General features: G+C 52.6%; 13 protein-coding genes across 13 annotated transcripts; 6 read left to right on the top strand and 7 right to left on the bottom strand.

Moving 5' to 3' along the window:
- The first annotated feature begins 514 nt into the window (after positions 1-514).
- Positions 515-2264, top strand: SEPMUDRAFT_146487 (PEBP-like protein). Its single transcript, XM_016903683.1, has 5 exons — positions 515-697; positions 768-1168; positions 1246-1964; positions 2021-2036; positions 2090-2264. The coding sequence occupies exons 1-3, from the start codon at positions 591-593 to the stop codon at positions 1422-1424; spliced, it is 687 nt and encodes a 228-aa protein (XP_016765581.1). The 5' UTR covers positions 515-590; the 3' UTR covers positions 1425-1964; positions 2021-2036; positions 2090-2264.
- Positions 1789-2212, bottom strand: SEPMUDRAFT_138145 (uncharacterized protein; the record flags this gene model as incomplete). The annotated part of the gene is made up of 3 exons (XM_016902865.1): positions 1789-1964; positions 2021-2036; positions 2090-2212. 3 exons carry the CDS (start codon positions 2210-2212, stop codon positions 1789-1791), a joined length of 315 nt encoding a protein of 104 aa, XP_016765582.1.
- Positions 2265-2451: 187 nt separating the features above from the next.
- Positions 2452-2923, top strand: SEPMUDRAFT_138144 (cytochrome c oxidase polypeptide VIb; the record flags this gene model as incomplete). Its single annotated transcript, XM_016902864.1, has 3 exons — positions 2452-2500; positions 2656-2768; positions 2825-2923. The coding sequence occupies 3 exons, from the start codon at positions 2452-2454 to the stop codon at positions 2921-2923; spliced, it is 261 nt and encodes an 86-aa protein (XP_016765580.1).
- A 530-nt stretch (positions 2924-3453) lies between these two features.
- SEPMUDRAFT_57899 (uncharacterized protein) lies at positions 3454-4618 on the top strand (the record flags this gene model as incomplete). The annotated part of the gene is made up of 3 exons (XM_016909452.1): positions 3454-3500; positions 3551-4112; positions 4166-4618. Exons 1-3 carry the CDS (start codon positions 3466-3468, stop codon positions 4616-4618), a joined length of 1050 nt encoding a protein of 349 aa, XP_016765579.1. The 5' UTR covers positions 3454-3465.
- A 170-nt stretch (positions 4619-4788) lies between these two features.
- Positions 4789-6658, bottom strand: SEPMUDRAFT_146486 (Arginase/deacetylase). The gene is made up of 5 exons (XM_016903682.1): positions 6454-6658; positions 6179-6366; positions 5967-6050; positions 5755-5891; positions 4789-5608 (listed from the first exon to the last, which is right to left on the bottom strand). Exons 1-5 carry the CDS (start codon positions 6607-6609, stop codon positions 4959-4961), a joined length of 1215 nt encoding a protein of 404 aa, XP_016765578.1. The 5' UTR covers positions 6610-6658; the 3' UTR covers positions 4789-4958.
- Positions 6659-6817: 159 nt separating this feature from the next.
- Positions 6818-9300, bottom strand: SEPMUDRAFT_146485 (MATE efflux family protein). Its single transcript, XM_016903681.1, has 2 exons — positions 7158-9300; positions 6818-6988 (listed from the first exon to the last, which is right to left on the bottom strand). The coding sequence occupies exon 1, from the start codon at positions 8929-8931 to the stop codon at positions 7348-7350; it is 1584 nt and encodes a 527-aa protein (XP_016765577.1). The 5' UTR covers positions 8932-9300; the 3' UTR covers positions 6818-6988; positions 7158-7347.
- A 715-nt stretch (positions 9301-10015) lies between these two features.
- SEPMUDRAFT_146484 (uncharacterized protein) lies at positions 10016-11379 on the bottom strand. The gene has a single exon (XM_016903680.1). The coding sequence runs from the start codon at positions 11347-11349 to the stop codon at positions 10336-10338; it is 1014 nt and encodes a 337-aa protein (XP_016765576.1). The 5' UTR covers positions 11350-11379; the 3' UTR covers positions 10016-10335.
- Positions 11380-11546: 167 nt separating this feature from the next.
- Positions 11547-13126, top strand: SEPMUDRAFT_77743 (uncharacterized protein; the record flags this gene model as incomplete). The annotated part of the gene is made up of 3 exons (XM_016910171.1): positions 11547-11695; positions 11748-13050; positions 13112-13126. The coding sequence occupies 2 exons, from the start codon at positions 11547-11549 to the stop codon at positions 12127-12129; spliced, it is 531 nt and encodes a 176-aa protein (XP_016765575.1). The 3' UTR covers positions 12130-13050; positions 13112-13126.
- Positions 11552-13295, bottom strand: SEPMUDRAFT_77740 (uncharacterized protein; the record flags this gene model as incomplete). The annotated part of the gene is made up of 3 exons (XM_016910170.1): positions 11552-11695; positions 11748-13050; positions 13112-13295. The coding sequence occupies 2 exons, from the start codon at positions 13293-13295 to the stop codon at positions 12323-12325; spliced, it is 912 nt and encodes a 303-aa protein (XP_016765574.1). The 3' UTR covers positions 11552-11695; positions 11748-12322.
- A 287-nt stretch (positions 13296-13582) lies between these two features.
- SEPMUDRAFT_57883 (uncharacterized protein) lies at positions 13583-14498 on the top strand (the record flags this gene model as incomplete). The annotated part of the gene is made up of 1 exon (XM_016909451.1): positions 13583-14498. Exon 1 carries the CDS (start codon positions 13611-13613, stop codon positions 14496-14498), a length of 888 nt encoding a protein of 295 aa, XP_016765573.1. The 5' UTR covers positions 13583-13610.
- A 2301-nt stretch (positions 14499-16799) lies between these two features.
- SEPMUDRAFT_146482 (ribosomal protein S8e) lies at positions 16800-17893 on the bottom strand. Its single transcript, XM_016903679.1, has 4 exons — positions 17846-17893; positions 17752-17777; positions 17619-17687; positions 16800-17555 (listed from the first exon to the last, which is right to left on the bottom strand). The coding sequence occupies exons 2-4, from the start codon at positions 17754-17756 to the stop codon at positions 17027-17029; spliced, it is 603 nt and encodes a 200-aa protein (XP_016765572.1). The 5' UTR covers positions 17757-17777; positions 17846-17893; the 3' UTR covers positions 16800-17026.
- Positions 17894-18900: 1007 nt separating this feature from the next.
- SEPMUDRAFT_146481 (Mt_ATP-synt_B-domain-containing protein) lies at positions 18901-20112 on the bottom strand. Its single transcript, XM_016903678.1, has 4 exons — positions 20045-20112; positions 19526-19989; positions 19252-19474; positions 18901-19199 (listed from the first exon to the last, which is right to left on the bottom strand). The coding sequence occupies exons 1-4, from the start codon at positions 20073-20075 to the stop codon at positions 19177-19179; spliced, it is 741 nt and encodes a 246-aa protein (XP_016765571.1). The 5' UTR covers positions 20076-20112; the 3' UTR covers positions 18901-19176.
- A 150-nt stretch (positions 20113-20262) lies between these two features.
- SEPMUDRAFT_160711 (CBF-domain-containing protein) lies at positions 20263-21936 on the top strand (the record flags this gene model as incomplete). The annotated part of the gene is made up of 1 exon (XM_016907905.1): positions 20263-21936. One exon carries the CDS (start codon positions 20263-20265, stop codon positions 21907-21909), a length of 1647 nt encoding a protein of 548 aa, XP_016765570.1. The 3' UTR covers positions 21910-21936.
- Positions 21937-22015: the final 79 nt, after the last annotated feature.

Here is a 22015-nt window from a genome sequence, read left to right as displayed (position 1 = left end):
CCGGGTATAAGAGGAGCTTCGAGACAAATAGAGCAACGTACACTGTCGCTGAATGGTGGAGCGTGGTTCATAACCGCTAAGTGTACAATAGCCTATATAGGCAGTCAGGGCTCGAAGGTGTTTGGTCGTTCATGCTCTGCAGTCTTCGCTCCAGACTGCAAACCTCTATAGCAGTACTACCTCTCCGTTTTCGGCTGCTGACCGATCAGTAGACGATGCCTAGGAGGTACTTCGAGTGGTTTAGACAATACCATCTTACAGAGAGGCCGGCCACGACCGGGTTTCTTGGCCATGATCGTTGGTACGCCGTTCTTGCAGTCGTCAAATTTGCCTACAAAGTGATGATGTACATACGTTGTGTACTGTAGCCAGCGAGATGAACGGTCAATACCTGCAGGAGGTAAGTACATGTAGGTACATGTAATGAATGGTAACATTTGAAACTGTTGTCAGTAGCACGTCAGGTTGCATCAAGAGCCAATGGCGGGGAAAGCGACCATCGAGCACGCGAGCACTTTCTTCATCTTCCCGTTCGCTGTGCTGCTTCAATCATCACTGTGCATTCGCTCGCATTCCCACCATAGCCCAGCATGAAGTTGATCATTCTGTTGGTGAGCCTTGCGGCATCTGCGGTCGAGGCGGTCATCCAGCAGCAACAGCCTCTCGATTCAGGAACCGACTTCGACCTAATCAGAAAGTATGCCGAAGACAACATGTGGAACTATTATAGATAGATGAGAGCCATGTGTTTACTGACGAGTACTCAGACTGAAAATCGCCGAGGTCATTCCAACAGTCATGGACGAATTCAAGCCTATGCTCACTGTCAATATAACTTGGCCAAAGGCAACAGCACTGGTTGGCAACACTGTCAAAGTCAAGAAAGTCCAGCACACTCCACACGTACAATTATTTGGCACACTACCCAACTTTTATCTGACCACGCAGGACGACAATGAGATTCCCCAGCTCACCCTTGCTCTCACCGACCCAGATGCGCGCAGCAGAGACAATCCCGATTGGAGTCAGATGTGCCATTGGATCATCACTAATGTGCCATTAGCGACAGCTAGTGATGAGGCTGCCAATGAAGGATGGAAAGAGGTGGAACAAATAGTAGAGTATCAGCCACCTAGTCCACCCAAGAAGAGTGGGAAGCATAGATATGGTAAGCACAATGATTTCAATACATGATGAGACATCATGTGCGACTTGACCACAACTTCTTCACTCACATGTTCGCAGTCTTCGCTGCCTTGGTCCCGAAGAATGGTACGTCCGCGACTTTGAGCCTCAGCAAGCCACAGAAAAGACAGCACTGGGGTTACGGTACTGTGCGAGCAGGTTTGAGAGAGTGGGCAGAAGAGAACGGTCTCGAAGTCGTGGGAGCAAACTTCATTTACGCTCAGGACGAGAAGCAGTAGGGCGTGTTGGTTTTGTCCACAAAGTACCTAGGTTACAACCCCATCGAATGACCGCCAAATATCAACTACATGAACTTCACGACGAATGTATTTTGGGTTGCAAGAGAGGAGCAGTATCGCGCATGTAGCAGCTGTTTCAGAGTCAGCAACAACAAATCGATAGCAGCTCATTTCCATCAGCATTGTGGACGTGGAAAAGCTTATGATCTTGATAGCTGGAGAATTCATGTGCCATTCGCCTGCACTATAAATGCATCCGTGACCGCACCCACGCCCATGGCTTGAGTGTTTACTCCGAAGTTTCTGCTCGTTTCCGTCTCTGGTCTTTGTACAATGCTTCGCGCTGCCCAATCCTCGAAGCCTTCTAGTCGCTCGATTGCTGCTTGCCCGTTCTGCTCAGACGTAGAGTCTTGTCAACAACAAGTTTTCTTCCCAAGCTGTAAGCTGCGGCGAGGAGGGCAGCAGCCAGGACAACGCCGATAGGGATCAGCTCGACTGGAATCTTCTTCAGTGTGCGAAGTCGCTGTGAGATTGTGTGCGCTGTGTCGAACATTAGTGGCTACACGAGAGCCCTTTTCATTCGCTGCAAAAAGTACCGGACTGTTCCTCCTTCTAATTGACCGTCAGTCCATGCGCGGTGTCGATGTTGGTGCTAGTTGCCTTACCGGAGCTGCCATTCGCTTCGGAGTTGTCCTGAAGCCACGGACTAATTGCTGCTGCGTTCGAAGCAATGGGGTGGCGCGAGTCTGGCGCAACATGTTCGCCGCGATGAACCGTGTAGACTGCATGGTGTGGGGATCGAGAGAGTGCCGTGGGGTGGAGTGAAGGTGTTCCTTGGACCGTGAAGGGAGGCAGTTGCAGAACTGCAGCTCATCGGATGGCGAGGAAGTCACGGCGCGGCATCTTCCGGCCAAGCTCCTTCCGGGCTTCATCACTTCCTCACTCGATGATGATGTTCTAGATAGGACACGGCGAATCACTGCTCCATACCACAGACACCCTATACCACCCAGAAAACACCGCAAAAATGTCCGACGATGAGGATCGCGTTACCATGCCATTCAAGTTCGTGACAGGTACGTGCCAATGCCACCGAACCCGCTGTGAAGGACTGCGCTAACAAGAGTACAGCCGGTATGTAATTGCCCTGGCGACTGCGAATACCTCGAACGACTCCCTCTCTCCGGCTCGACAGTCCTGCGACCTTTGGCACAATCACTAACATCACCAGGCTTCGACGCCCGCTTTCCGAACCAGAACCAGACCAAGCACTGCTGGCAAAACTACGTCGACTACCACAAGTGCATCCTCGCCAAGGGTGAAGACTTCAAGCCTTGCCGCCAGGTACGTGAACGCAGCAGACGGAGAAAGAAGAGCAAGAGGGCTTACACCTGAGGTAGTTCTATCTTGCCTACCGGTCTTTGTGCCCGGCATCTTGGAGCCAGAGGTGGGATGATCAGAGAGAGAACGGCACCTTCCCAACAAGATTGGATCAATAGATGGCCCCCGGACCAGTTGGATGCAAGAACCTGGAAGTCAGTGTCTCGGAAACATGGTGTATCTCAGGTCGAGCGTGATCAAGATTCGTGTAGATATGAATCCGAGTCCGGATCGCGAGAACGATATACAAACTCGCAATGAGCACCGCATGTCTTACCCCGTTGCAGTGCGATGCAGTGAATTGATAGAACTTTGTGGCTTTTCTCAGTGTTTGGAGGCGCGTTATTCTGAAATTGATAATTACCGTCAGACAGTGCCGCGCGAAGAGTTATCACCTATTAAGAACGACTGTCAGATTTGGGGCAATCCCATATACTGAGTTCTATGAGTAGGTAGGAGAGAAAGCACCTGTACCTGATATTCGCAGGCGGAGTCGCGTCGCGTCGCGTGCCGGGGCTGTGGAAGGGCGTTGATGAGCGCGTCAAGCGGCAAGAGCAGATTCGGACGTCTGCCTATTTCATCCTCTCACCTTCTCTTCTCGCCATGATATTCACCGACTCAACCACTGACTGTCACCATCCGACACCCCAGACACTGAACGATGGCGCATAACAGGTTGACAGCCGGCCTAGCCTGGTAAGAATACTACAACACTATTCGCCACACTCCAGCTAACAGCAATGCAGGGCCACGCCGGTGAGACCTGACGAGCTCGGCCAGCGCCTAGAGCACTATGCGGGAGTGTTGCCAACCCTCAAAGGACTCCGCCTGTGCCATCGTTTTGGCCAAGGACAGGATGCACATGTCACTAGACTGCCCGTCGAGGTCGAGCTCGCCATCGAGGCCATCATCATCCAGGACAAACAGTCCCCGTCGCAACACGGTCGGGAGAAGTGGGCTGACAAGTTCCGCCACTACGAGGGCCGATGTTCACCAACGGATCACGAGGGTTTCTCTTTCTCTGACGACTTATCTGACTGGACCCCGTGCGGAAAATGCGACGGGATCCCTGACGTGGAGCTTTGCGAGCTTCGCTGTCAACCTGGTGCTCTCAGCCCGTGTCACACATGCTCTCAGAAACTGGATCCGGGCAATTGCATGAAATCATGCGATGCCCTACAATTTGCAGACAGAGATAGTTACGCGGAAGACTTCGGATCGTCCGGATCGTGTCCGTACCAGGCTCAGATGTACGAAAGCTGGGAGGAGGCAATCGATCAGACTGGCGCATTTGCGCGGTATGATACAGTGGGCAACACAGATTCCCAACGAGAAAAGTGCGCAGCTAACATAACTTGCAGATCTTGGAAGAGCAATTCGGCCTCAAGGCGTTTTTTGCGCCGAGCCGCATTTCCATCGAGGACGTCGACATATGGCCCCGCCACAGAAACCACCAATTCCATGAAATGGACCAACTTCGCACTACCATCTGCTACCTCACCGTGTCTCAGACTCTGGCTCCTAAGAAGACTGCCATTACAAGCACTGTTGAGCACGCGGGTGGTTACCCCTGTGATCTCAGCAGCGTCCAGGTCATAAAGCTTGGTCAACCATCGTTTGCTCTGACAAACACCGTCAAGAAGCGGTTCCAAAGGGCCTTGGACATTCTCAACCTGAAAGCTTACGTGCACCCCAGCCAAGGCACATCGTTGGTCATGCCAACATTGAGTGGACCAAATCAAGGAGAAAGTCCGAGTGTCCCTCCAGGTCAGTCTACCACAGGCCTCCACTGCGTGATCTTGGCAATCGACTGACGTGAAGCAGATGAGACTTGGCCCGCACTCGTGATGATTGCAAAGGACTGGGCTTACTGCGAGCATTGCGACAATTCCTAGGTACTCTGCGTTTCACCCAGTATGGCTGTTGTTTCGCGAACTGATGGCGCGGATGTTCCATGATGATCCACGGGTTGCAACACTGCTCCCGCTGACATATTTATTAGAGTTTCTATCATACCTACATAAGTTTGCTACTAGTCTACGCACCTTTGCTGCCTTGCTGGCCATTCATGTACCAAGACCCATCTCGCCGGTATCCCTACTTCGCCTCTCCATCAACCACATCTCCAATTCCAAAGCATTGGTGCCCACGTCCTCAAATCTCCTCTTTGGCCGGGGCTCTGGAGCTGTTCGATACCGTGAGTGGTCCATTGAGAACCATCAAGCTCATGACCTCATACAACGTATCGGCAGCAGCCATGGTGGTCAACTCTGCATTCGTATCATACGCCGGCGCAACCTCGACGATATCTGCCGCAACGAGATTGATACCCTTCAAGCCTCTAATGATGGTCCTTAACTCCCTCGTCGACCAACCTCCCGTCTCCGGCGTGCCCGTAGCAGGCGCAAACGCCGGATCCAGCGTATCGATATCAATCGACAAATACACGGGATTCGTATGTCCCACACGATCATGAATTTTTTTAATAATCCCTTCAGTACCAATAGTATCAATCTCTCTCGCCTCGGAAATGACAAAGCCGCAATACCCGTCATTGTCATAGTCGGACAGACCGCTCAATGTGGTGCGAATTCCTGCGTGGATGTTGGTGTCGTTGCGTAGTAGCCCTTCTTGTGCGGCGTGGAAGAAATAGGTGCCGTGGTTGATGCTGGCGACTTTGGAGGGTGAGCCGCCGAAGACTTTGGGTCGCCAGGTGTCGAGGTGGGAGTCGAAGTGGATTACGGTGATGGGTCCGTAGGCGCGGTTCATGCTGCGGAGGAGGGGGAGGGTGATGGTGTGGTCACCTGGTAGCATTTTGAAGAAAGAAGTTAGCTTAGGTACTACCGCCGTTCTGTTTCTTCTACTTCTTCTTCAACGAGCTTCTTATTACCACTCCCTTAGGGGGACCCAGCAGGAGCAGAAGCAGAAGCAGAAGAAATAAGGAGCGTACCGCCGAGAGTGATGACACGAGGCAACGTTTTGCCATGCTTGGAAATTCCTGGCTCTTTGGCATCGGTCGCCGGTTCCCTCATGAGAATGCTATTATGGCCTTCTTCAATCTGGTGCAATGCCCAGGTATTATCGTATCTAGATATGAGTTGTTTTCGTTTAGCATGATATGCTCACCCCATTCAGTGTATGGGATGGGATGGGAAAACTGACGAAGTCACGGGAACATCTCCACAGTCGACTACTGACGCCCAACTGGCAAATGGATTGGCATCGAGTGGGACATTATATCCACCGCTGTTTGGAAGGGGAGGGAGAAAGAAGCTTTACGTAAGCCTCATATTCATTCATTCATTCATTCCCCAATCAACCAACCAACCATAAGCCTGAGCTTGATTGTCATTTTTTCTTTTAGGACAACGTACTAGAGATTCAATCGTCGACTCCCTTGTCGAATACCCGATGGACCGAATCGTGCTCCTGGTCGGTAGGACGTACCGGTATCGAAGGGTGCTCCGATGAAGGCAATGTCATACTTGACATCCTCGGTGGCCAGACAGGGCGAATATGGAAGTCTCCCAAAGGTGGAGATGCCTGAGAATACAGAATCGGCCTTTTTTTGTTTTGTTGCTTCTGGTTAGCACATCTACTTAAGTAGGATCGATTTCTTCTGGAGGAATCACGAAACAAATACACGTACTTGGGTACCTCCATCGCCTGGGAGAGTGTTGTACCAGAGTTTCTTATGTGGTCCTTCGAGAGGCTCTTGATCGTGGTGGTCGCCATGGGCCAGGACGACGGTGGCGGCGGCGGCTGCTGCTGCTGTGAGGATGGGGGGGCTGAAGATGTTCAACATCTTGTGCGGTGGGTGTAAGGTGGGTGGATGTGACGAGGTGTATCTCGACGGTAACGACAACAATGAAAACGACAATAACAACAACAACAACAGGGTGGACAATGCACAAATATGAAGCAGAGGGGAGGCAATGGATAATCCGGGGCGTGATCGGCCGTCGTATGTTTACCTAAGTGGTACGAAAGATGGGCCCGCGCTCTAGAGAGCTCCCATTGAGCTAAGGATGTACTACATCATAGGTAAGGTAGGTAATGTTGATATCGATATCAAAGTGTCGTCAGCTTGGCCGGGCTGGTCGAGAGGCAGTTGCTCTTACGTTAGCAGAGTGTGGTGCAGACATGACGATGATCTGGAGATAAGAGGTGGGGAACTTAAGTGTCTGCTAAGGAGGTCAGGTAGGTGTAAGGTAAGGAAGGTGTAAGGTACTTAGTGTAAGGAAGGTGCGACTGTCGGGGCCGGTCTGTCTATCCCGTCTGCTTCCTGGCGGGAGCTGGGCCGGGATGGGGATGGGGATGGGGATGGGGATGGCATTAGGTATGGATGATTACCTTATGGCATCGAAGAAATGGAAACCTGACGCTGATAGAGCGTATTAGACTTCCGTTTTGAGAAAGGTTCCGGCAACTGCGCGCACATAGGTACATGTCAGCTATCCATACCTGACTACATGTACCTTACTACGTGTACCCAGCACGTATGCACTTCCAGTTCTCGTCTATCGCGACACGGCCTGAAGTATTAGCGGTGCTCTCCTTGCTCGGCCATATCTCCTGGATCCATGCGCTGGAATGCATGCTCCACCTGCTGCTCCCAGTCGCTGAATGCAACAATCAGCCACTCGATGATGCCGACCAGGTATAAAGCGATACACTGGCCCACCCACAGCCCTGCCAATCCCCAGCCGTGAAATGCGAGATAAATTCCCAGAGGCAACGCGCCGCAGTAGTACGCTCCGAGATTGACGAATGCCCCGACATGCTGCCTCCCCATGCCCCGCAGTGCACCACCGCACGATCCGTTCAATCCGTCTGCAATCTGGAAGAGAGCGACGTATGGCAGAACCTCGGATGTAAGCTGGACCACCCGATCATCGTCGTTGAACAAGCGTGCAAAGTTGTCCTTGGTGCCCAGTAAAACAGCGAGCACGATTGCCCCCAGTATCATCGATAGCCATGCTGCAGTATTGGCAGATAGTGCTGCACCTCGCGCATTTCGCCTGCCCAGCAGATTCCCCACTCTACTGGATGACGCGACCCCGACTCCAAACGGTATCGTGTTCATGACTTGGTCCGCAGTCATGATGACGGACTGTGCTGCGAGGGGTATCGTTCCCAGTTGGCCCGCCACGATCGCCACAATCTCGAATGCCCACCACTCGGTGCCAACGTGAACTACTCCCAGCACGGCCAGGCGAGCGAAGCTGCCCATGTTTTTTAAGCACTTGCGATCAAATCCACCCCAGCACTCATATCCAGCCACAAAACGAGTGTAGAGGACGAGCAGCAGGAATGAGAGCCAGTACGAGATTCCCGTGGCGAGCGGTGCGCCAAAAAGTCCCAGCTCAAAGGTATAGATAAAAAGATAGTTCAGACCAGCATTCACCGGCGAGGTGATCAGGAGCACGTATGTGCCTGGCCTCATAATCTCCTGGGCCTGAAGATATTTCTTCATGCATTCGAAGTAGATGTATCCGAGGCCGCCAGGAATGAGGATGCTTAGGAATTTCGAGGAGTCTCGGGCAATGTAGTCTTCCTGACCTAGCGCCTTGAACACCGGCTCCGAGAACAACCACAGTATTGCCACAGGAATGTAGAACAGACTGAGCACGAAAAAGGCGCGCTGGAGGATGATACCGAGATCTGTCTTTCTCTTGCTTCCGGTGAATGACGCCGATGCGAGCGTGTCGATCGCCGTGGTTCCTCCCATCCCAATGAGCCACGCAGTAGCCATGGCGAACATATAACTGAAAGCCGCCACAGCGAGAGCTTCCGGGCTCAGTCGACCCACGATCAGGACGGAGATGGTCTGCAACGAATTTTGCAGAGTGTATGCGAGCACGACCGGTATCGAGCCTTTCAGCAGGATCCAGAATTCAGACAAAATCCGCTGCGTACGTGTAAGATTCCCAAATTCGATGTCTTGCTCGGGGTCCGAGTCCTCGTTGTCATCTGGTCGGGGCAACAGGGCAGTCCTTTCGTCAGGCGCTGTGATGCTTGTCTTGGACATGTTCTTGCTTGCATCGATCCCATTGCGTGTTGTGAAAAAGCTTCTCAGCCATGAACGCGAGTCTGCGACGTTGTTGTGCCTGTCGGGACCGTCCATAGTGGTGGTCGGTTGGTATGCCAAGTACAAATGTCAATCTTCAAAAAGGGAGCAAAAGAACAACAAGTTTTTGTGGCAATGGCTGCAAATCCAGCATGGTGAATTTTTCTTTTTGGCTCTGTGCAATTTTGTCTTGACGTGATCAAACTCCGATTGCAGCCGTCAGATCCACAAATGCTCACGGGCTGACTCCGCATGTTTGTTTGTCGCAGGTACCTTACGTAGCATCAGCGCGGTAGGATTCACACTCTCGAGGCAAAAGGAGCAGGTGAATACGCTGACGGTCCGCCATGGCATGCCGTACTCCTCCATGGCCCAGGAGCTCTCGCAGCAAAGGGGGTCCACGGGGAGGGACTAGGTACTGCTAGGTACGCCAGGTTATGCTCGCAGACTGCTTTAGCCTCGTCTTTGCGACAGGCTTATCGCGGCCGGCGGGGCCTGGTTGTTAGTAATTGCATTCGAGCTGACTTTTTTCCTTTTTCAATTTAATCTTTTTTTTTGGGCTGTATTTGTCCAACGCTGTGCCCGCGAGTGGCGTGGCCTTCCATTGCCGTAGCGGTGAGCTGCATGAAGTGTGGTTCGGACCGCCAAGCAAAGCCATTGGAGCCAAGCACTGCGACTTTTGCCGAGCAGAATCGTGTCGAGTTCACCTCCAGCTCCACCCGACTGCACCTCACCTGTCGAGCCTCCCGTTCCGACCTTTTACTATTTCAATCAACTACCTAAATAGACGGAGCAGGAATTCGCAAAGAAGTACAGCGCTATTGCGTTCCAGCACTGTGGGTGCAGGCCCTGTTGCACACCGGATCCTTCAACACGCCTCCTAGATGCCTAGGCTCCTACGGACCCGATGTCTCTACTCATGACACACAAACCCAATCGTCACGAGTTTGAAGCAGTTCAAACCAAATCGCCTGATCTTGCACTCCATCACCGCAGACTAGAACTTGCCATATACTCAAAAGGTGTTCACAACATGTCAACTGATTGATCGTCTTTCTTTCTTTTGACATCGTTCAAGCATGAGGTCGAGTAGGTATGAGAGCAGATTATACCTATGCTACAAGTATTACGAAGAACACCACTCGTCTAAACATAGTCTCCATTTCATGAGCTTTTCTCGGTGATTAAGTACCTTATTCCATGCTTGATTGCTGTTCGTCATTCGGTTAAGGAAGGCCGAGTATGAAGTTGTCCAGCATGATGAGATGTAATCTTCAAAATGAAACATTTCTCGGCATGCTGCGCCTACATGGTTTTCACACCCGTGAGAATGTAATGTGCAAATGCCGCTTTCGGCCCACATACGGTGCGCATTATTCATACATGCCCGAGAGCTGATATGAGTGAACAAGTATCTGCCTCACTCGGGATATGTTGGGAGTCCATGACTGTAGCTCATACTCATGTAGCCAGCGTCTCGGACGACTCAGTCTCTTCCCTGGCGCGTTCCTTCTTTTCCTTCTTCCTAGCAAGTAACTTGAGTTTCTTTTGGTTCTCTTGGCGCTGATATAGCCTGTCCACTTTGGCCTGCAATTCAGCTCGCAGCTCCTTCCGCGCAGCTCTCAAAACATCCTTGGCCTCTTTCGGAGAGATTTTTTCCTTTGCTTGATGCTGTAGCAGTTCCGTTTCGAGCATCGCTGTCCTCTTCTCCAGCCACACCGGGAAATTGCCTTCTGTAATCTTCTCCTTGGTCTTGTTGATCCATCGCTGAGGATCAGGTCTGGTTCTTACCCAGCCGTGCGCTGTCAACATAACGTGCTTTCGTGGCCCCACGCGGAACTTGATGGGTGGCAGATCTGGATTGAACTCGACCTGGAAAGCACCATCTTGTGCGACCACCTCCTCTTCATTGACTTCGCCCTCTTCGACAGATGCAGATAAACCTTCTTCCGAAGACGATTCCTCATCTACTTCTGCCGGCAAACCCAGCGCTGCTCTCTCTGCGGCGAAACGGTTTTTCACTTGCGGCGTCTGCATAATTGCCCAGCGCAACCACCAGCCCGACAGACCTAGCTGCTTGATCCTGGCCTCTTTCTCGCCTAGCAGATACTCGTCCAGTCCGCCGAGCTTGTCAATGGTGCGCAACACGCGGGCGCTGACGCGGACTTGCACGTGTCGGTCTAATGCCCTACTAAACAGCTTGCGGGTGAAGATATTCGGCTTCCATGTGCGGCGCGTCTTCACTTCAAAATCACCGCTGACATTATTGCCAAACTGTTTTCGTTGACCACCATACAGTCCGCGGTCGGATTGCTTGTACCAGCGTGCGGGACCATAGGGGTATGGGGGCAGCGCTTCGGCGAGGGCTTCGGAATCGTTTTTGTCCCACTGCAGGCTGACAGGGCGTCGTATCGATGTCGAGAAGGCTCGTTGGCACTGGCAAATGGCCCTCGACTGTCGGAGGAGAGCGGCCATTTGCAAGCAAGTAGGCAGAGAACCACAGAGTTGACTCAGGTTGGGTGTCGTGGTGGTGCTGATGAACACCACTCCCCGGGCGTTCTGGATGCGGAGCAGTTCGGGAGAGCGCCTTGGCAATTTGTACATACTGCAATCGGGCATGGAAGCGGAGGTGTACTCCCGTCCATGCTATCGCGACACAACATCCAGCAGTCATGGTCTCCATCTCGCAGCGGACGACCAAATTGCAGAATCGCCTCGTTGCGATACGACTCGGCTCTGGCGCTCTCAAGCTCCCCTCCAATGTCAAGCGGATTGACCTACGTTTTGCGCCGAAGATGGCTGCAGGGCACATGGGGCCTAGGTGTGCAAGTTGATCTCGCGTCCCCCGTCACTCATACTGATACAGTGAGCAGAAAATTCTGGCGTAATGAGCTCGTACGCCTCAAATATCACAACCCGACAGTATCCATGACCGTAGACCGTACAGCACTGCAGGACGATCCAGCGGTGATGTCCGTGCACATCCAACCGGAAGACTCTGAGACGGAGAAGATCGAGAAGATTAATATGAAAGACTATCGGTCTTCAGAGATCCTGGATGCACTTGTCCAGCTCACAAAGGCAAGCGTGATAGAACCCACGACCGAGGATCAAGAGCTACTGGCCAAGTTGGAAGAGCAGAGACAGAGGAGCCTGAGAGATAGCAAAATAGCTCTGGAATCAAGAGCAAGAGTCAAGAGGGAAAAGGAAATGTTGCAGCAGGCCAGGGGTGACCTGGATGCACAGAGCACCTGAGAGTGTCGGATGGGCAGACATGAAATGGATCAACAATTCATGAATAGCGTGGCGTTCACAGGCAAAGGACACGGGAAATGGGCATTGGCAAGCAGTGAGCTGGGGAGCTGATGGAGGCACACGGAACGGTATTCGCAGTACAGAGCTGCAAGGATGCATTTCAGCAGGTGCACAGGAAACGACGCCGGCTACGCTATGCTTCCGCCGCGAGACCTTTCCACCACGCCATACAGCCCAATACGAAGACGATCACCATCACGTCTGTAAAGATCGTTCGAGCGATGGTGATGTACCTCCCGGCGACACGGATATAGTTCGCGTACGGCTCGGGAATGAATCCGCTGTTCACAACCGAAGCAAACATCCCTCCGCCTTGCAACTGCCCTCTCTCGACGAAGTATCTCGTGCTCTGCAGCACCAGCTCCACCGAGGTGAAGATGACGAAGAGTCGAGGACCCAGACCATAGCTTGCTTCTTCATCTGTGTAGGCAGCTGAGCTCCGCGCGAGCTTGGTGCCGTTGAATGTGGAAGTCAGACATATGTAGAATGCAAGACCAAATGCAAAGACTGCATGCACAATTCGCCAGAGGTACGCTGACCCAGACGCCGGTGCGGCCTCCTGTTGCTGTCCCTTTCCTGCTCCATTCATCATGGCTTTGAGCATTGGCGGCAGGTCCTGTTGCGCGTTCGGATCGTTTGGATCGCCTCCCCCCATGCCTCCCATCATCTGCTGCATCATCTTTAGCATTGGATCTTCTCCTCCCTGACCTTGCTGTTGTTGCATCTGTAGCATTGCTGCTGCGAGAGGATCATTCTGCGGATTCGGCGTTCTACTGGGCGTGGGAGCGAAGCTGGCATGCTGGCTGATGTCGACCTCGTCAGGATCGTCGTCCACAGATGCCGTCTTTGACGCGTTCACGGCTGTCTCCATGTAAGCTGTGGCTCTGAGATTGAATAGCGGTATTGCGCGACATATTCTTACGACCACCGAGCACCTCGTCGGGCGGTGCAACACCTCCATTCAGTGCCTTGATCTTGGCGAGTCTGTCTTCACCCTCCTCGGCCATCTTTTTCTGCCGCTTCTCGCGGCGCAGGCGTGCTTGACGCTGATTCGGAGTCTCGCCTTCTGGTCCATCCAGGCCTGTAGAAACTGCTACGTCTGCCATAGCGTTGGCGGGCTTGCGTGTGCGGTGTGTGATATTTTGAATTCTGTTCTAGCTGGTTAAGGTACATGTAGTGTTTAAAGTAAAGTGTTCAAGTGACGTCGCGACGTCCGCACTTGCATTACCGCCCTCTTCCACCACCTGTACCTGTAGCCCGCCCTTCTCCTCTTCTCTTCTCGCTCTTCCACCACACACTGCCAGTGGTCCACGGGTAAATCGCTCTGGAACGGACCCTATGTGTAGAGCATGAACGCTTGGCCTCAGTGCCGACTTCTTTTAAGCCAGCCACGCTCGAAGCGTCCCTCGCACATCACCGCCATGGGCCGCTTTCGTGGAGGAGCAAGTCGACATGGAGCGCCAAAGAAGCCTGCATTGACCCATTTTCTCTGCCTGCCCCTGGTGAACGCCAGTTCGAAGCCTCAGCTTGAGCAAGCCCTGGAGACTTTTCGACAGGATCTAACTGGAGCTGGCCCAAGGGCTTCAGCAACATCTGTCGAAGCGGGGAATGATGGTAGCAATTTTCTGCCCATAATAGATACCAAAGCTCTGCGGCCAACGGGTGCCTTGCATCTCACATTGGGTGTGATGAGCCTCAAGGAAGAACAACTCATCAAGGCAGCTAATTGCCTGCAAAATCTCGACCTTGCATCCATCCTGAGTGAGGCAAGTCCGGATGCCAATCAAGCCGGGGCGAGAGAGGATCTTAGAATCAGTCTGCGTGGGCTGGAATCTATGCATGATGTGAGGAAGACATCCATTCTTTATGCAGCGCCTACAGATGCCACGAACAGACTCTACCCTCTATGTTTAGCAGTACAGAAATTCTTCGAGGCCGAAGGTTTCCTGCTGGAGGATGATCGCAAGTTGAAGCTGCACGCCACTATAATCAATACAATATATGCTAAGGCCAGGAGGAAGCCAAATGAGAAGTCTGTTATCGTGCCCTCCACTGGGCAGTCTATCTCCAGCCATTCCGAAGTGACATCTGATGGCGATCCGCGTGGCCATGGACCGAACGCGAATGCTCCCCTAAAATTCGACGCCCGATCGATTGTTGAAAAGTACAAAGGCTATATCTGGGCAGATTCCATTGTGCTAGATCGCATATCCATTTGCGAGATGGGCGCGAAGAAGATCACTGACTCCAGCGGCGAGGTTGTTGATGCATGCTATACAGAGGTTGCAAGCATCAAACTCTCAGCTTAAGGTCACATAATATATACAGTACGAGACAACTCCGATGTAGAGAAGGATATGTCCTCGACAACCCCGCGCTCCAGTGCTGTTGCTCGCAGATGCTTACCAGCCGAGTCTAGGACCTTTGTGTCTCTGACTCCAGCCTGCATACAACGCTGCGTTGTCGACCGCTACCTCCGAGGTAGCTTTGCAGTAAATAGACTGCTTGTGCTCTGTGATTCGACATTGGCGCAGGTGAGTCTGGACACAGCTATTCGCGAACTTCGAAACGACGAGTCGCTACCTGCTGCACCGGTATGTACCCCACGACTCAGGGCCCGTACAATTTAAGGTTGAGTTTAAATACCCTTCAGATGATGCAGATGCGGTAGTATATGGTCACTCCAGAACTGATTGTTGAGCAACAGCCTGATTTCCAGCATATGTCTTCAAAGATTTACCAAGCTGATACCTTGGTGCAGTCCGAACGTTCAGAAGCTGAGCAATACGGAAACTAGTCTAAGCGCTGGCTCGACCCTCTCCTTCGAAACTCGAGCAAACCAACTTTATGCAATAGCACGAATCCAGCGCTATTGCAGCGCCTCCAACGTCTTTTGACTAGTCGGCAGACTCGACCGTTCTCATGCACTATGCACTGAGCATCTGCGTCAGCCGCTAGTACCATTGACGAAACGGGAGTGCCACTCGAGTGGTGTAAGAAGGATGCCTTCTGCTTTGCTGCCACTCGGTTCTGGATCTCGTGCTCACTTGGAGCTTCTACTGCCTGAGCACGAAACAGTAATTGTTAGTGGCAGTATCGCCACGTCCATTCTTTTTACACCATGGTCGCGAGAATTGGCGTCGCCGGGCTGGTCCTTCTCACTCTTGCATATACACAGTCAACATGCGCCGACACTTCGTCAAATTATACACGATCGCAAACAGTCACGTCGATATTACAGAACACCGAACAGAATGAAGGCTATAGAGAATCTACGGCGTCGTCCACATACCTACCATCAACAATCAGCAGCGCGACATTCTCTTCTGAAGCCATCAAAACTGTATGGATGACAGTTACGCAAGACGCTACGTCGGAGAGTCAGTCGAGAAAAACGGATCTAGCGAGTTTGGTGCCTACAGAATCACCGAGGGAATACGATGTCTTGCCAGCACAATCGAAAGAGACCGGGTCTCTTATTTTCGCATCGACGGACGGCGCGCAGTCGACCTATATACCACTAGCGCAGGAGACTTCTCGAACTCCGTTATCGCCAGTAACCTCGAAAACCACAACCGAACCCTCGCCAGTCACACAACCTGGGAATGTAGAGATTGCGCAGACTATGCGAACGCAGAGCGATCTCAAGTCTTCGACGCCTCAATCATCGAATCACACCCAGCCGCCTACCGCTACGAATTTGTTGGTGGAATCACCTCCAACGCAAACAGGAGTAATATATGCACCACATGTTGGGCATCTGGCAAGTACGCGAGAGGGACCGCAGCCAGGACAAGCTACACCCAGTCATGATTTTCCAGGTTCTGGTCAGCCACACACTGCTTTGCTGCCCATTTCCTTTTACGAAGGCATACAGTCAGCATCTGTACATGTGGACACAACTTCTGGCATGCAACGATATCCCAGTATGAGTTCTGCAAACAGTCCTGCGTCGGCCTACCATGGTGAGCCAGCGAAAGCCTTGCCCACGACCCTTATCACCGCAGCACCTTCCGCTACGATGGAAACTGGGCCAGCACTCTTTCACGCAACAACGCACAGCGGAGGAGTGATGTCCGAGGCAGTGCAGCTGGCTGCTGTTACTAAAACACGTTCGTCCGCAGCTTTGGTCTCGAGCTCGTCTCTCGGCTCATCCACTGCAATCTCCACGGACTCTTCGTTATCTGCGCAGCCCACCACTACGGAAGTGCCTGCTACCTACTCGGCTCTAATATACGATGGCCAGACTCTACACCTCGATGGAATGACGTTAGCCGCTGAGCCGACCTCTACGGCAGGGTATCCGGACGGAAAGAATCAAAAATCTCAGGCTACTTCCCAATCCCAGGCAGGCTTGGTGGCGAGTGCAGCGGTGATGGCGAGGGGAAACATAGGCATGCCCTCCCTCATGGTTGCCATTGCGGCTTTGGTTTTGATGTGAAAGGTCACGATGAGGTACCTACTGTCATGTAGGGTAGTCTATGCCTTGAGCAAGCGACAGCGTTCGCACTTCTCCTTTCTCTGCTATAACTTACCAAAGCGACATGTACTTTGCTCAGTCATTCCCGGCTTGCTGGGCTGAGGTGTGATATTAGGTAGGACACATTGTGGAGAGTGTTCGTCAAATCATGTGATAATTCTTCCTTCATAGCGCTTTTGCATTGCCTGTAGTGTACTACCATACAAGCTGCCCGATCGAGCAGATGAACGTGCAGCTCTTGCCTTTGCCCATCCGTATCATGCTCACGCACAGCGAAGCAACCTCGCCAGCCATGCCCAAAAACGCCGCACAGAAGTCTGGTATGTTGCGTCCATGCAGGAAGCCCACTGGTGGGATTTACTTCCTGATAGCACGCTGGTAGAAAGCAAGCTCCTCACCCTCCAAGATGTAACCATCGACACGGCCACTCTGACCAGGACGGCTGGCAACAACGGCGTACAGGCGACCAGCCTCGAACTGGCGCTCAATGGCAGACTCAACCTTGCCGTGGGCCTTCAGGCGGTCAGCCTGCTTCGACTCAACGCTCTTGCTCTTCTTGACCTCCTCGGTCTCGGACTTCGCTTGACGTCTGCGGCCCAGTGGCTGGCCGTAGTGAGCCTCGTACCACTGACGGAAAGGTGCAGCATCGACCTGGATGACGGCGGACTTGGTGAGGGTGTTGGTTCGGATCAACTCGTTGTTGGAAGGGTGGAAAGCCACAGCGATCACGCGGACCTTGCGGGAAATGCCCTCGCTGCCCCACGAGAAGTTGCCGGAGTCGAGACGCAGTCCACGGAATTTGCGGTTGCCGCCACGAGTGCGCACCAAGTGAACACGCTTGGGGCCGATACGGGTGTTGGCGGGTTGACGACCCTTCTCGAAAGCTCTGTTCTCTCATATCAGAATTGAATCTGGATATGCGGGTTGGAGACAATCGGGTTATGCATACCTCTTCTTGCGATAGTATGCGCGCTTAGCACCAGAGGCGCTGCGCTTGTGACGGGAGTCACGAGAGATACTGGGACATGGTCAGCGTGTGATCTGGCGAGCGAGTAGAAGATTGGAGTGGTATTGGACTGTACCCCATGATTGCGGTGAGTGAAGATGCCTGTGGAGTCACGAAATGTCAGCTACTGTAGTCGTGAGAGCGTCAGTTCGAGCGCGAGTGAGACGTACGGATTGGCAATGTCTTCACGGGCGCTGGGTGTTGGATGTTCGTGCTGCAGAGGAGCCTTGGAGTCGGTGTTGTAAGGTCTTTCTCAAAAAAGAGGTGTGTGGAGAGCTTGGCGCTCGGTAGAACTAGGACCCACTTGCCACTGTTGAGTTCCAAACCTTCGAACAAACCACACACCTAGCGGAGATGCGGCCATCGTTCACGTGCGTGCTGACCATGAGATAAATCATCTCGATTCCTCGAAAGTCCACGCGTGCCGACGTGCCAACGTAAAGGGTTCCTACTGTCGTCCTCTATTTGGTCTGATTGATCAAACCTTCACCCATCCAAGCCGCAGCAGTAGATATTCTGTGGACAATCCAGTGTAACGGAGCTCAGAAAGTCGCCTGCCTCCACTCGTAATAATAAGGTAAGGGCACATCTCGCATCAAGCTTGCATGATCGCTGCGATGGCCGAGAGTTGGACATGCGGGCCCAGAAAGCACTGAACGTTGAGCTACGAAGTCGAACGTCCTGTGGAGAGAATGTGGTTGAGGCCTTGAGCAGCGAGCTTGGCCTCCGCCAACACAATTGAATCATGGGGGCACATAGGAGGTAGATCACGAATATTATCATGACTATGACGGTCGCTCAAGGTCTACAGGTGCAGAAGATATTCTTCTTCGAGCGATACTCATTCTAGCGGAATATCTCAGGAGCTTTCAATTGAACGAGGTTCAGTAATGTTCTCCAACATGATGAGTCCGATGGAGCCAAGGACTCTCCCCAGAGCACGTCCTATCCACTACTTTGAAGAATTTTGCTGTTATGAACCTCAATGCCATGGCGCCTGGCACAAATTCAATATTGGCTCCGTAAATCTTTGCCCCGAAAATCGTGGATGATGAAAATTTAGCCTGCAGCAATAGAGGTCCAATGACAGGATTTCAATGATGTGAAAATTGGCATGTTGTAGGGTACATGTAGGGCCGTGACATCGTCGCATTACTTTTCCTGTTTGAAAGGAGCGATGCGGTCTCCAGTCTCATTAGACATATTTCAGAACAGTTTGAGCAGATTCATAGATGGTCAGCAAGCACTTTGTGCGTCGCATGACAAACTGTCGCCCAAATCGGTGGCGGACGTAACACATGCGAGGCGTAGCAGTAGCTGAGTAAGAGTTGGTAAAGCTCGAGCACAACAAAAGAAATTTATCACTCGTTTCTTTCAACGACTTGCCCCAGATGACTAGATATTGTTGAAGGGCGTTCAACAGATATATGTACAGGTTGGACCAGTGGCCATTATGGCCAGCTTACCCGGCTGGTTCCAACGGTTCTCTCTCCACCGACGTCTATTGCTTCTGCGACAAAATGCCTTTGAGACAGTTAGTGATAGGAGTTATTATAACGCGAGAATTGGTACGTACGCTCAACATCGGCGACACTCTGCTTGAGGATCTGGTCGAGAACCTTGGGGTCTGATAATGACTTGTCGATCTTGGCAATAACAGAGTCGGCCAACTCCTTCTGTTGTCGGGCTTTGACCTGACCTTCGTAGCGAACCCACGAGTCAAGGACGGACTTGGCCTCAGCGGCAATAGCAGTCTTCTGCTCGAGCTCGTAGGCCTGGGCCTCAAGCTGGGCGGTTTCCTGTGCAACCGGTCAGGGTCGATCTTAGCTACGCTAACGCGTTGAACTTGCCTTGGAGACTGCGAACAGGTCCTTGGTCACATCAATGACGCCGCTGAGGTCCTGAACATTGCTAATGCGGGCCTTGACTGCATTGGTGTGGTCGGCACGTGCAGCGTTCAGAATGCCCTTGATCTTGTCGTGCTGTCCCTGCGCCCACTCTCCGTACATGGGGCCGACATATGTGTAGACAGCCCAGTAGATGGTAAGGAGCGAGAGCATAACAATCGATTCCTCGTTGACGACGTAAAGCTCATTGCTAATGGCAGCCACGGACATCGCGGCACCGGCAGAGAGAATGGCTGTCTTGGAGGCGAGGCTGTTGCCAGGCAGTGAGTCGACAATGGCAGTCGCCGTGCTCTTGGGGTCCTTGGCGGGCGGAGCGGCCTCGAAGCGCGTGGCAGAGGTCGAGAAGGTGGTGGTGATGGCCGGGAATGCGGTGCGGAGAGGGAGACTGGGACGAGCGCGAACGGCGCCTGTGGAGGGTCAATCGTGATGCTGGCGCATGCTATATATCGGGGCGGAGCTTACCCAGTGCGCCTTTTGCCAGTCGTGAGGCCATGGTGTCAATGCTGTACGGTGGTGTAGCGAACAGTGTGAGGGGATGGTCGAGTGTGGTCGGAGACCTAGCGGACGCAAAGAAAGCTCGCCGGGAATTGCCGACGAAATTGTGGAAGATATTCTTTGCGATGCGACTGTCTCCCGCACTCCACTACTCACCCGCCTCTTCACACACCTACATCGCAGCGATGCCTGGAATGGTCACCACTGATCCCGACGATAATCGCAAGAGGAAGCGCTCGTTGCATGGCACCAGCAGCACCAAGGCCAGAAAGGCCCCGAAAGTTACGACCACAACGGATACTCGTGAAGCCCAGATCCTGCTCTTGGAACAGCAGATCGTCGCATCTCCCGCGCACTATGCCAATATCGAAAAACTGCAAGGCTTTCTCGCCGGCGGCGAGCATTCTACACTTGCGGCCGTTGCTCTCTGTCGAGTCTTCTGCCGCCTGATCGCAGGAGAGCAGCTGGAGAAGGACAAAAATGCTTCGGACCATGCCGCACAGACTGTGCAGTGGCTCAGAGGATGCCTTCGTAAATACGTTGCGAGTCTGTGCGATTGGATTGGGAGCCCAGATGCCACAGAGGAGAACACTGCGCTTGCACTGCTGATGAGGATCGTCAAGGAGGAGGCTGCAGGGACCAGCAAGACTGCGGAACAGTCCTGGCGCAACGAGAAGGCAACATTTCAGGCCACGGTCAAGGCGTTGTTGAGCAAGAAGGAGGCGGAAGGTGCACGGCTACAGTTTGTGGAGACGCATGTGGAGGAGCATGATGATGTGCGCTTCTACACTTTCGTTGCCGTAAGGAACCTCCTGAGCGAGTCGAATGGACCAGATGTGCTGGACAATGCAATTGAAATGCTATCTCAGATCGAAGGCGTGCCTGAGTCGGAAGACCAGCTGGAGGATTGGTATGGAGAAGCTCCCACACACAAGAGTCCACTCTTGTCGCTGAACGCACATCGCAAGGCGGCTCGCGAGGCTTGGATGTCAATATTCCGTGCACAACTCTCTACAGAGCAACGAAAAAGCTTGCTCAACATCACCACCACTCAGCTCTTGCCCTGGTTCACCAACCATATCGAGCTGTTGGCAGATTTTCTCACGGACTCTTTCAACCAGGGTGGGGCCACGTCACTTTTGGCATTGAACGGCATCTTCAGCCTGATGACTGTGAAGAACCTCGACTATCCAGAATTCTACGGCAAACTTTACAGTCTTCTGGACGAAGATGTGCTCCATAGCAAGCACCGCAGTCGTTTCTTCCGCCTTTTGGAGACCTTCATGAGCTCCACCCACTTACCCGCGTCTATGATTGCAAGCTTTATCAAACGACTGTCAAGACTAGCGCTACAAGCTCCGCCTGGAGCTATTGTATGGATAATTCCATGGATCTACAACCAGTTGAAGCAACATCCTCCGTGCACATTCATGCTGCACCGAACCTATCATCCTGGACATGCCATTTATGCTGCGCACCCAAATTATACCGAAGAGGGCATGGATGACCCGTTTATCATGTCGCAGTCGGATCCAATGCTCACACGTGCCATTGACTCTAGCTTGTGGGAATTGGAGACTCTGCGGAACCACTTTCACCCGAACGTGGCCACGTTGGCGAAGATCGTGGGAGAGCAATTCACCAAAAGGGACTATCAACTGGAAGACTTTCTTGACCACTCATACAGCACGCTGATAGAAGCCGAGGTCGGCAAGGAGATGAAGAAGGCGCCGATAGTGGAATGGGAGATTCCTAAGCACATATTATGCACCGATGAGGGAGGCCTGAACAGCATAGGGACGTTGCTGCAGAATGCGATACAAATGCCGTAAATGCCGTAGATTTCCAATATAAGCCAACCTCCGTGAATGCATGTACGGGTATGTAATTGGTACCTCATGTTTACTCCACTTCCGTCGTCAGCACGTCCATAGATCC

The sequence above is a fragment of the Sphaerulina musiva genome (assembly GCF_000320565.1).
Source record: "Sphaerulina musiva SO2202 unplaced genomic scaffold SEPMUscaffold_1, whole genome shotgun sequence".
Taxonomy (NCBI): Eukaryota; Fungi; Ascomycota; class Dothideomycetes; order Mycosphaerellales; family Mycosphaerellaceae; genus Sphaerulina; species Sphaerulina musiva.
The sequence above is the reverse complement of the archived record's forward strand: the minus strand, read 5'-3'. Positions and strand labels throughout refer to the sequence as shown.